This window comes from Acomys minous (assembly GCF_964271855.1).
Source record: "Acomys minous genome assembly, chromosome: 5".
Lineage (NCBI taxonomy): Eukaryota > Metazoa > Chordata > Mammalia > Rodentia > Muridae > Acomys > Acomys minous.
This window is the reverse complement of record NC_140494.1, coordinates 102,164,763-102,178,213: the sequence shown is the minus strand read 5'-3', so window position 1 is coordinate 102,178,213 and position 13,451 is coordinate 102,164,763. Positions and strand designations below refer to the sequence as shown.

At 45.1% G+C, this 13,451-nt stretch overlaps 1 protein-coding gene across 1 annotated transcript in view; it reads left to right on the top strand.

Annotated features, from left to right (window-relative positions):
• Window positions 1-13,451, top strand: part of TECTA (tectorin alpha) — a 74,134-nt gene that overhangs the window by 52,019 nt on the left and 8,664 nt on the right. Inside the window, exons 15-19 of the mRNA XM_084783806.1 lie at window positions 3,638-4,021; window positions 6,381-6,667; window positions 8,368-8,648; window positions 11,542-11,652; window positions 12,827-13,029. Coding sequence (XP_084639932.1) covers window positions 3,638-4,021; window positions 6,381-6,667; window positions 8,368-8,648; window positions 11,542-11,652; window positions 12,827-13,029 — 1,266 coding nt within the window. The remainder of the gene's footprint in view (window positions 1-3,637; window positions 4,022-6,380; window positions 6,668-8,367; window positions 8,649-11,541; window positions 11,653-12,826; window positions 13,030-13,451) is intronic.

Here is a 13,451-nt window from a genome sequence, read left to right as displayed (position 1 = left end):
GATGTTTTTAAGCAGAAAATATAGGGCTGGAGGCTGGAGACTGGGAGGAGTGGCCTTCCCTCTCCGGCTGTTGAAGCTGCTCCCACACGTGCCATTTGTCACTCTGATAGCATCCCTAGAAGGCCTGGACTGCTTACCTCTAGCCTTCACCCGCTACCCTTTGGTTCTCCCCGCTGGCGTCGGGGTGTATAAACAGAATGCCAATGAAGAGACTCCCCTCCTCCACATCTCCCAAGAAAACACATTGGCTTGCTAAATCATTTACTATTTAGATCTGGGGGAGAGGCAGTACTGGGGAGAGAGCCTGGGTCCTAGAACACACTAGGTGAATGGTCTACCATGGAGGCACATCCATAGCCCTGTAATCTTTAACGTGCCGTAATGCCAAACTAAGAGAAGCCTTGAGGAGAAGGTCTTCAGCCAGACAGTTTTGCCTCAAGCCTAATCTTCAGTCAAATGTGAGCAGACCACTAACACACAAACACCAGGCCTTGGATGTGTGCCAGCCACTACGCAAGTAGCCTCGTGGAGGACAAGGAAGAGTGTTCCCTGACGTAAGGGACTTTAAAAAAAAAAACCTATTCAGAAGAGAAACAAAAATTGTGCTTTAAAGAGGGAAACAATTACAAAATAACATATCAACAAGTGAAAAATGATACCCTGCAGAGTAGATCAATTTTAAATGAAGGTGGGAGCTGCTTGCCAGAAATCTAATTGAAGTGTCTGAACTGGAACTCAACTAGGCAAAAATAAATAATGCCTCCTTTCTGTAGAGATGCATTGACTCATTTGAGATTGACTGAGCTGCCTTTATTTGGGGGAATAAATAAAAGAGTAGAAATGTAGGCATTATGCTCAATTTCATTTTCATTGGAAAAGGCATTTGGAGGTTATATTAGAAAGACAGGGTGAATGTGATGGAATAGTAGAACTAATAAGGGGGCCTCTCGGAAGAGCTGGGGCCCAGGTTAACTCTTAGGAAGATCATTTGAAGGGACAAGGCAAAGCGTATGGAAGAAAATCATCTGGGTGTTCTCATCTGGGATCCATTATAAGCAGACTCCAGACCCGAAGAGCACATGTCTACACTCTGTTCCCAACCTGGTGATGACCCAGATGTGTCTATCAACTGTGTCATGTACCCCCCTCCACAGGGATCCTAAGTGTCAGTGTGGCCGAAGGGAACAGGGCTTGCGCTTGGCCATAGCTATCTTGCTGTTGGAGGAGTGACTTTGAAAGGTCATTTCTCTGACCTTCTGCCTCCCTGTGAATGAAATGTGGCTGAAAGTGGCTCCTTGATGGGCTCATCTAAATGCAATGCCCCATGCTAGCTGCCCAGCCTGATACCTGGCCCTCAGCCCTTCAGTGACTAGTAGCTGCCCTTGTATGGTGGTGGTTCTTATTCTTTTGAGAAACATTTTGTTAAAAAAAAAGTGTATATATATATATACATATATATACATACATATATATGCATGTTAATGAAATGGTGCATATATAAAATCACTCTGAATCCTTCAGAAAGACTCGTAACAACCCTTGGTTAGGACTATAAGCATTATTATCTGGTTTTTATCAGAAAGTCAGTGGGTTTTGACAACAGCTTCTATCTGGGAAGTGGCAAAGTCACAGAACAAATAATCCACATCCATTTGCCTCAATTCAAACAAGCTTGGAGGCTTTGTTTATACAGCAGATTTCTTTGGAAATAAAAAGGGAACACATCTAGTCATTAGCATGTAGGGTAATCACCCAGCTGTCGTTGTCATGTCTAATTAAGGTAAAGAAGGCGGCATGGGGCCAGGCACTTCCCTTTGATGCTGGTTTCACAATCAAGGTCTTCTCTGGATGAGTGATTCACCCTTGATCATATCCACAAACATCGGGTTATTGTCCCTTTCCCACCAATGTAATGTTCTTATCAAACAGAGGCCAGACCAACCGCTCAATTATTGTAAAAATCTGATAAGAGAAATGAAGTCAGTCTGTGGAGGCTGCGGGGACCCGGAATATGCTACAGAGCTAGAAGGAGCAAGGACCAGGCTTCTGATGTCTTCACTTGGAGGATGAATGATGCACTGGTTAGAAAGGCTTGCCCTCTGTTCACCCTTGAATCTGAGTCACAAGCAGTCAATACCAGGGTATTGTTAAATTTGCAGTTAGATAGAAAACAGTGACCAGATAGAATCATAGGCCCCTTTGTGTGTCTTAAAACATCTTTTATGAAAAACAACAACAACAACAACAAAAACCATCTTTTCTGGATAGTACTATCTGATAAATTGATATAACTTAAACATCTCTAATCCAAAAATCTGAAATACAAAATACTATAAAATATGAAGCCCTTTGAGCAGAGGCCTGACGCTATAACTAAAAACAACCTCAGAGTATGAAACCTTGACACAAGACGTGTAAAATATTGTATTTAATTTTCAGGATGAGTGTAGAATGAACATATGAAACAAAAACGAATTTCATGTTTGAATCTGGGTCCTATTCCCAAGATATCTCATCACATATGTGCAATTACTCCTAAGTCGGAAAAACTCCCAGATGCAAACTCTGCTGGTGCTTAGCACTTAAGACAAGGGATGCTCAGCCTGAAGGCAGGGAGTGGCCCTAGTTTTTATTGCCTATTTACTGTGGTCCTCCCACGTGGATGGCCATAGATGGCCCTTCCTCAGCATTCCCAATCTAGATAGAGTACAAGATTAAGAATATAAACTCTGGGCTGGAGAGATGGCTCAGTGGTTAAGAGCACCACCTGCTCTTCCAAAGGTCCTGAGTTCAATTCCCAGCAACCACATGGTGGCTCATAAACATCTGTAATGTGATCTGATGCTCTCCTCTGCAGATAAAGCACTCATATCAATAAATAATAAATCTTAAAAAAAAAGAATATAAACTCTTGGGAGTAGAATGTGTCTCAGATTGTTGCCCGTTTGGGGAAGAATGTAAAATAAGTTAAGGAGACCCATGTTAGAGACACTTTAACAGTTCTGTATGGTTCCTCTGGGGGAGGGGGAGGGCTGGGACTAGTTTCCGAGTGGCCTGGTCTCAGAGCTTTTTTTTTATGATGTGAGCTAGATATCTCACCATTAGCACCTAGAGAAAAATGGAGGTGCTTGCGATGGAAATAAACCAGGAGGGGCTGGAGTAGGGGAGGTGTTCTGAAAGGTGGGTGCCGGAAAATTTTGAAATGCTTGATCATGAGAGTTGATTATCGTTTTCTTTTGACTGGTCTCTCATTTCCAAGTGAATTTCAATTTCATCTTAAAGTGGAGCCTCTGTTTCTTAGAAGCATGATTCTCGGGCTTCAGAAAACCGACAATGTGTTTTTCTTCCTCACCTAGTTCCAACAGCTAGCTGCACATTCAGGTAGGCTCTGATTAGTTCGGCAATCCCAGCCATTAAGATCCCAGAGTCCTTGATTGAGACCAATAAAGTCTAAATTGCATATTATTTGGCCTCCAAATTGCATAAGCGGGACAAACGTTTGAATGAAGGCAGACTCCATTGCTCTCTGGTGCTAACTCCAGAACGCATTAAAGGGTGGTTAAGCGGGCTTCGGGGGTCTCCATCTTTGACTGCTGTCTGAGTTCACAGTTTAATTCAAATGGCACCTCTCTTCCAGCCCAAGCAGCTATTCTGGAACGGTGACTGCACGAGGCGCTGCCGCTGTTTCAGGCGCAACCTGATCCAGTGTGACCCACGCCAGTGCAAGTCGGACGAAGAGTGCGCCCTGCGCAGTGGGGTGCGAGGATGCTTCAGCACCAAGACCTCCTACTGCCTGGCAGCAGGGGGCGGTGTCTTCCGCACCTTCGATGGAGCCTTCCTGCGCTTCCCTGCCAACTGCGCCTTCGTGCTCTCCACCATCTGCCAGAAACTGCCGGACATCTCCTTCCAGCTCATCATCAACTTCGACAAGTGGTCCTCACCCAATCTCACTATCATCTCACCAGTCTATTTCTACATCAACGAAGAGCAAATTCTCATCAATGACCGGAATACTGTAAAGGTGACAGCCTGACTTCCATTCTTACGAAATGTGCCAAGGGACACCTGGGTGTGGTATCCGGCTGTTCACTGTAGTTTATCCCAAATAACAACTGAAGAGCAATAACGGGCTGCCCCCAAGTGTCCTTGTACCAGAGATTTAAAGCACGAAGCTCCCATGGCCGTAGGAATGGGCCCCTGCCTTGGTCACTGATGCTTCCAAAGACAGGAATTAGCATCTCAGGCTATAATGGCGGCAGGGTGGCAATCGAGCTCCAGGTGATAAAATGGTAGATAAGTCAGCTTTTCCTCTGGATTAATTTCTAAAAAGCATCTCATTAGCTTTTAAGAGACTTTGCAATTATTCTTGGCATTGCTTACTTATTCTTACGATCAAGCCTCATCTTTGTCGTGCTTTCTCTAAAAGGAGAAGGTAAACATTTGCCTGCAAAAGCAGCAACCTAAATAAAGCCCAGCGGAGCAACTGTCTCTACCAGAGGCCCCAAGATGACATTCCAACTGAAAGAAAATGACGAATTTATCTTAGGTTGATTCTTCCTCCAGGCCACTGCCTTGGTTGTTTTTCCTTATAGATCTAAGCCCTGTATGCTAATACTTGCGAAGGAGCCGCTCACCGCTGGAACCACGATTTGATTTGAATACACTACCCATTCTACTTAGGAAAAATCTAATTGCTTCTCTGAACTATTGAGTCCCCGGTCTGTAGTTATATCAGACTGGACATATCAGGTTGACCCAAAAGATGGAGCCAGGCTCCATCACAGTGAGCTCAGGTGAGAGGGAGGGTGTGAGGAGGAGAGAGCTACCTGGACATGCTGGACCATAGTGCCCCTTACCTGCCTTCCACAACCAGTTCAGCTAAATCTAACATTGCACGCACCTTTATTTAAGGAGTCGGCAAATAGCTTAGTATATAGTGCTAGGCAGGAGAATGGCTCTTTGCAAGCTTAAAAGAAAGAATCTGGGTTTCACTGCTGGCTTTTAGGTTCCAGGAAAGCTACTACTGTTTTTTTTTTTTATAAAGATTTATTTATTTATTATTATGTATAGAGTGCTCTGCCTGCATATATGTTACCCACCACAGGAGATCATTAGATCACATTATAGATGGCTGTGAGCCACCATGTGGTTGCTGGGAATTGAACTCAGGACCTCTGGAAGAGCAGAAAGTTCCCTTAACCTCTGAGCCATCTCTCCAGCCCCAGCTACTACTGGTTTTGATACTCTAATTCCTTTTGCAAATTGGCCTGCGCAGACACAGCTGCACTGGCCGAGAGCACGAGAGGAGGTGAAAGTGACCACCAGGAGAGCCACACAGATAGCACTGCCAAGGAATACCCCAAAGCAGATTTTTAAAGCCATATTTTTAATGGAATGTTACTAATAACCAGAGGGGGAAATCCAATTTATTTTGTAAGTACAGGAAAAGCATGTTATATGCCATCTCAAGGGCTAAGAAATGTTATATAAAGAAGGAAAATGACAAATGCAGAAAATATTGTGTTTATAAGACATCTGGGAAGACCTCAGGTTTGCACATTATAAACAAGAAAACAATAAACATGGCAGCACTCCCCAGGTCCACTGTAACCAGGTTGAACTCCCCTTAGAACAAGATTATGGTGTCATTTTTAGTAATTGGTGGATGCTGGGGAAAGTTTAACACAAAAAATTTGTCCGCTCCCGGAAGGCAATATGATCCTGATGTTTTCTTCTCTCTTAACTCTTATGTTCCTGCAGTTTGCTTCCTGTAGGGAAACTGCAAGGTAAGTGTATGTCCTTAAACTCCAGGGCAGGCGTTGTCAGACTGTGGCCTGTGGCCAATACACTTGCCGTGCCTGTGTATCAATGTGTAGGCAAGCACGCTGTGTGTGCTCTGGCTTTTGTGGAGGCCAAAGGACAACCTCGTATATCATCCCTCAGCCGCTGCCCATCTTTAGTGACTTCTTTTATTTTGGAGATGGAAGTCTCTCACCAGCTTGGAAGAGTTCTAGACTGGCTGCCCTGCACATCCCAGAGATCCTCCTGTTTCAGCGGCCCCCCCCCCCCCCACGCCCAACTCTGGATCAGGCATGAGCTACCATGCCCGACTTTTTCAGTGTGGGTTCTTGGGAGAAAAAGTATTTCCTCATGCTTTTGAGCAGGACAGTTTTGCTGATTGAACTGCCCCCTCTCCACTCACACCTGTATGATTTTGTAAATAAAGCTTTATTGGAACCCAGCCACTCACTTTGTCATACATCATGGTTGACGGCCCAGCACAAAGGCTGATTACTGGGCTTTCAAAATCTGGCTCTTTAATCCCAGCCCCGCCCCCCCCCCCACACACTAACAACTTCCTGTGTTTCTGGCTCTTACAGGTGAACGGCACACAAGTCAATGTCCCATTTATAACTGGCTTGGCAACGAAAATCTACAGCAGCGAGGGGTTTCTGGTGATTGACACCAGCCCTGACATCCAGATCTACTACAATGGTTTCAATGTCATTAAAATCAGCATCAGCGAGAGGCTGCAGAACAAGGTGTGTGGCCTCTGTGGCAACTTCAACGGCGACATGACTGATGATTATGTGACCTTGCGGGGGAAGCCAGTGGTGAGCAGTGTAGTGCTGGCCCAGAGCTGGAAAACCAACGGCATGCAGAGGAGGTGAGTGTACCCCAGCAGTTCAAAGCCCGGACTGGCTGCTCCAGTCTCCCCCGTATCCACAGAAGGCGCGAACACGAGTGCACTTTCTTTGGCATCCATCTCCCTTCCTGACACACACAACTCTGAGGTTAGCCTTTGGAGCTTAGGTGCATTGGAGGCCCCAGTATTTATTTATTTATTTATTTTTTTTACGAAAGGCAGGAGCTGGGTTTAGATGATCTAATTCTGAGTTACCGTGCGATTCCGTTCTCAGCTACTCGAAAGAGTATTCCTAGGGTTAGAATCTGGAAGCCCTCACCAGTTAGCTACCTAGAAAGAAGAAACGCAGCCCCTTTGCTCCCTAGCGCTGGGGCTGCTTGAGTAACCTGGACTCTTCCCAGAAGCCTTTGCGGATGCAGGCGGAAGTTGTTGCGAGTCAAGGGTGCTTTTTTTTTTGAAAAGACGGGTTATAAAGATAACTATCAGCCTCTTCCCCTCTGGCTAGCTGAGACAGAGCTAAACGAGCTATTGCAAAAGATCGTGATTTAGAGTCCCCCTCGGCTGCGGGATCATGCGGCTACCTTTCTGGCTCTGTAAAAGTGCTTCTGCTTCTTGACATTTCCTTGCTTTAACAAGGTCCGGATCCCATCATTCCCTACACGTCAGGTAGCATCCGTGTACCCAGCTGTAGAAAGGGTGCTCCAGGCACCTGGCCTTGCCCCAAGCAAACACTGAATAATAGATCTCAGTTAAGGTTATTCTGTGTATTGGAGGACCCAGGGCAGGGACGGACCGTAGCATCTTGTTGAGCATCTTTCTTTACTCGGAGAAGCATTCTAATTGGCTTATTTGCACGGGAGGTCCTGTGAGTGCCAAGCCAGGACTAGCTAGATTCTCGACTCTCCTTCCGTCCCACTCAGTGACTCACAAGAAGAGCAGCTGCTTTAGGGACAGTTGGACCATTCTTGGTTTCCCACCAATAAGCAAGGTCCTAGTCCCCCTGGGCCGGCTGTGTTTCTGTTTTCGTTTTGTTTTGTTTGGCTTGCTCCTGTGAATTCCCTCCAGCTGCACGCAGCGCTCTTGTTTGGCTTTTGATGTCGGACAGCTAAATTAGAACTGGCTAGAAGCCCTTGAGCTTCCTTACGGATCTTTAATTCTGCGAGCAGCATTATTGTTATTGTTATTCTGCAAATACGCTGGTAGTGGTTATTATGTCAGTGATGTCAGTGAATTACACCGAAGTATGAATGGTTGTTACATCAGTACCTGTTGCCGCATGGCACGTTGGTTTCTAGTCCATTCTGGTATTTGATATTCACTCTGCCGCAGTGATGAACAACAGAAATTCTTACTCTTTTACTTTTTTATTTGTTTTTGTTTTTTCGAGACAGTGTTTCTCTGTGTAGCCTTGGCTATCCTGGACTTGCTTTGTAGACCAGGCTAGCCTCGAACTCACAGAGATCTGCTTGCCTCTGCCTCCTGAGTGCTGGGCTCACAGGCATGAGCCACCACACCTGACTTTGTTTCACCTTTTTAAGTGGATAGAGACTAGCAGGCCCTGGCTTTCCTAAGGTCATATTGCTGGTCAACACCGTTCTCTGCGCCTTATATGAACGTCAGGGCTAGCCCAACAGGTACAACAGATGGGCCTTACCCTTGTATGGGAGAACTCAAATAGCTGTTTTTGCTTCACTTATTCTGACTAGACCTCTCGCCCCCAGCTGCAACGAGCTACAGTTCTCACAGTATGCGGCCACGTGTGACAATGTGCACATCCAGGCCATGCAGGGTGACGGCTACTGCCTGAAGCTCACCGACATGAAGGGCTTCTTTCAGCCCTGCTACGGGCTCCTCGATCCCCTCCCCTTCTACGAGTCTTGCTACCTGGACGGCTGCTACAACCACAAGAAGTTCCAGCTGTGCGGCTCCCTGGCTGCCTACGGGGAGGCCTGCCGCTCCTTCGGCATCCTCAGCACCGAGTGGATTGAGAAAGAGAATTGCTGTAAGAGAATTCTTTTATTTCCTTGGGTGCTATGTGGGTAGCATTGTCTGAGGTGAGGTCCACCCCATCCTTATAATCTATCCGCTCCACGATGGGGAGGCGGGGGAGGAGAGGGGAGAGTGCTGTGAGCTGTCCCCTGAGATTCAAAGAGGGGCATTTCCGGGGGAGCCTAACCCACCTGTAACTCTGTCCAGTGATGGAATCTGAAAAGCAAGCTGAAGAAGGTGGGGCTCTGGGTTGGAGAAGTGGATGCACAAAACTAGCCTGGGCCTCCTGGCTGCTCTTAGTTCTTAATGCTCCACCATGACTTCCATATCAGAAAGAGAAATCGAGAGTGGCGAGAGGAGCGAGACTGAACTGGCTGCATCTGGCTTCAAAGGAAGCTGCAGATGGGTGTCTATAGGGTCCATATATTAAACTAGATGGAGAATTAAAAACTTCTAGTTCATGCATTGTTTTCTGCAGTAATAAACTTCAACTTATATATAGTATTTACCTTCTTGCTGTGTTATTAAATAAATGGAGTAGGTCTTAACAAATACATACACATATAAGTGAATGCTATGTATATGTGGACCCATCCAGTATGATACTGTGACCAACAGAACATGTGTTCATAGCCAGACACACAATACCAAGTCTGAGTGCATCTAAAAGCCAGTATGTACCCAGGACCACTCCCAAACCACACACACACACACATTAGTTAGTTTATACAATAAAGATGATTAAGTGTGGAAGTACACTCAATTCAGAACCTAAAAAGTGATACATTATGTAGTTAATTCAAATATATATTTGCTATTTTCAGAAACTGTTTAGTCTGTTGGAAATCCAGTGTTTGGTAACTAATATTTTACTCTATTATGTTTATAAGAAACACATCTTAAATAATGTTACAGTTAAGTGTTTGTCCGGATATAACTGTATACACACACACACACACACACACACACACACACACACACACACACAAGCTTTTATGTCAGAGTGTGTTTAATGTCGAATGAGAAGTGGACCTCTATATTTTGGGACGAGCTTTTCTTCCTGTGAGCCATAAGCTCTTCACGGTCGCTGTTTTCTTCAGTCATTCTCACATTGTCTTAGCCACTGACTGTGTTTGCTGACTGCCCACTGTGTGCCCGTTCCCGTGCGACACAGGGAATGCACTGGTGAGCAGGGAAACGGTCTTAAAAACAGGAAGCCTTTTCAAAATAAATGCATTTAAATGATGCCGATGGCTTTCCTCCACTCATCTCTCTGGAAAGTGAGGCACGAGGCTGAGCCATCCGTGTTCTCTCACCGTGTACAATTATCCACTCCCTGGATGGGCTGGGCAGCCACATCGAGCAAGGTGTGTGCAGGGAAGGCTGTATTTTTTAATTATTTTTATTGTATGTATGAATACATGTATGTGTGTATACATGTATGTCCCTGGCGTCTGAAGAGGGCAAAAGATGGAGTTGAATCCCCTCAAACTGGGGTTACGATGATTGTGAACAATCATATGGGTGCTGCGAACCAAGCCCGGATACCCTGAAAGAGCAGCATGTGCCCTTAACTGCTGAGCTACCTCTCCAGCCCCTGGCTTTTGTTATTAGCCTTGTTTTTTTTTTTTTTTAAATACATCTATGGTGAGATCATTAAAAAAAAAAACTACTTGCTTAGTAAAAGATTCCTTGCTTAGCCTTGTTATTAATTACTACAAGCACACACAGTTGGTCTTCTGAGCTTGCTTCTTGTAACTGACCTGTGTCCTCTTTCTAAGCCTCATAAAAACTCTCAAAGCAATGATAGCTCATGACGAGCAACTGTTTCCTTAGCAAAAAAAAAAAAAGTAAAAATTAAAAATAAAAAAAAAAACGCGGTATGCTGAACAGGATTCTTCTCTCAGTTGGAAGAAGAGACATCATAGAAAGAGAGAAATCGCTTAAGGCAGTGGTTCTCAACCTATGGGTCGCGACCCCTTTGGAGGTCTCATATACTGTATATTAGACATTTTGTGGTTGGGGTCACTACAACATGAGGGACTATTTTAAAGGGCTGCAGCATGAGGAAGGTTGAGAACCACTGGAAGGGCATGCTCTCAGTGAGTGTTGAAGGGAAGAGTCGCCTGTTATAGAAATAACACCCTCCAAGCTTTCACATTACCTGTATTCTTTTTTCCCCTTAGCAAAATGGTACTTTTGATTTTATTGGAGAATTATATATAGGTTGTTGATTTGTCTGTTTTTATAAATTGAAGTAGATATTTATGGAGAAGGTACACTATGAATCAAAAATGTCTCAATAGAAGGGGCCTCGCTGAGATCTTGGGAGCCCTAAGGTGTTTGTTATTGACAAGTATTTGTTGAGCACTGCCTATGAGATGCCTGGGTGCTGGAAACAGAGAAACAAAGTATTTGAATGTGGCTTTGCTATAAATATAGAAAATTCAAGCAATTATAAGATGTACAAAACATATTAGATATAACATGGTGTGATGGATATAGTAATTGCGATAATGATGTGGCGGGTGCGGAAATTATAGAATTACTTGGTAGATAAACGTCAGTATTTTAGTATTTTATTTCTATAACTTACCTTGCTGGATGACCTTAGGCAAGTTTTAGCTATTAAATTGGAGTTCTAATAACCCAGATTGAGGAGTATTTGTGAGAGCCAGTCATGCTAATTCAGCTAAAGCTTAAGGCGTGGTGTAGAGCCACAGGAAACTTCCAATCATGAGTGCCTGCCATTACCTTTTAGCAGTTACCCTGTCTGTCAACCTGCAGGCACTTACTTGCCCATCTGACCATTCCCAGCTAGTCAGGGTCAAATCTGGACCGTAAGCCGCTGCCGCTGCGTGTAGGTATGAAAATCAAATTGTGTGTTTCTGTGTTTTCCTTTTTAGCAGGAGTGGTTGAAGACCCCTGTGTGGGGGCAGACTGTCCCAACAGGACCTGTGAGCTGGACAATGGAGGAGAATTATGTGGATGCATTGAGCCGCCCCCCTATGGAAACAGTGAGTGACTAGTGCGTCTCTTCCACTCAGAAAGCCCAGTGCAGAAGCTCATCAAGGAAGGGGCCAGAGAAAGGGCTGTGTGTGCTCCCCATGCTGTTTGAAACCCAAAAGCAAAGTCTTCGAGAGCCAGGGAACAACTGGGCAGCCTCAAACTTAGGCTGATGACCATTTCCTTGTTGCGACACTCTTTTCTTCAGTAGATTCTAACAACACACGAACAGGTCTGTGAATGGAATCCGTCAGCTCCACGTGAGTCCAAGTAACATCAGAGAGATCCACGTTGGTCTTTTAGACTCCCAGATAAGTAGTGGGTTTGCTGCCAACAAGAAGGAAATAGGAGGAGAGTGCCAGGTGCCTTAAGACTGACTTCAAGCCAGATTTATCTGGCCCAAAGAGTTTTGATACTAAAGACACAGATGCAATGTTTGATGTGAACAGTGGCAGCTAATACTCCTTGTCTTGTTCCTAACCTTAGCTCCTCAGGGTTGGAAATGGCCTTGTCCTCAGCTGCGTCCATCTGGATGTCAGCTTACAGGGGAAGTGCTCTGTCCTTTGGCTCTATGACCCTTTCCAGACCAAGTCACTCACAAGCACATGCTAAATTAGCATTGTTCATGAGAAAAGCCCAGTTGGTTAGAATGTCCCCTCAGAGGGGGACCGAGGCCCATGAAAATATTTTTCTTTATTTCTATAGTTCTTATTACCAAGTGCTTATATACCTGGAGAAAAGGCCTCTGCTGGCACTCACCGGGACTCACTAGCTTCCGTTGGGCTAGACTCAGCCAGCCTGGGTGGTAGGGTCAGGCCAGCACTGTGCTTCCTGAGGTATCTGCTCCCCAGAAAGACTACACTGTGACAGAGTCTGTGTGTCACTTACACAAAAGCGCCTGCCACCAGCATGTGTGGGAGGAAGGCCTAGGTTTCTACAGAAAAGACAAAAGGCACTTTATTAGCATTCTTATCTTTTTAATAAGCCTCCACCAACGCCCAAGTTATTGCTTTGGATGAATTCATGTACTCATTTGGTATGATCAAAGCTTAATTAGAAATGCTTGCAGCCTCTAAGTGGAGATTGTTTCCTCCTTCTAAAGAAACATGGCCATGGGTGCCCCCCAGCTCACCCCCTGCAGCAAGACTGACTCCGGCTGACAGGCTTGTCTTCCTGTTCCCACAGATTCCCATGACATCATCGACGCAGAGGTGACCTGCAAGGCAGCCCAGATGGAAGTGTCCATATCTAAGTGCAAGCTCTTCCAGCTGGGCTTTGAGAGAGAGGGAGTGAGAATCAATGACAGGCAGTGCTCTGGCATTGAGGGCGAGGACTTTATCTCCTTTCAAATCAACAACACCAAAGGGAACTGCGGAAACATTGTGCAGGTGAGACGATGGGGCAGGGAAGAGCACTTGGTGGAGGTAGTGACATCATCCTTACAGTCAGGGAAGTCTGCCTAGAAATGCACTCATTGATAAATAGCAGAGGGAATATGCAAAAACAAAAACAAAAACAAAAACAAAAACAAAACAAAACAAAAACTGGGAATCAGTATTCTCATTTGGGGCTACGTGGTTGAGTGAACTGAAAAATCCTTCTAAGTGGTGCATTTTTTCCTCCTTGGTTTGCAGTGCCCACTGCCTTCATTTGGTCTATATCTGTAAGACTTTTGTTACCTCTCTTATGCTTCTAACGCCCCATCCAGGTGTTTTAGGTCATCAGGGGATTAGCTGAGGAAAGGAGTTGGACGTATAAATACCAAAAGGTCCCAGCATTTAGTGTCCCAGTTTCCAGTATTAGCTGGGCA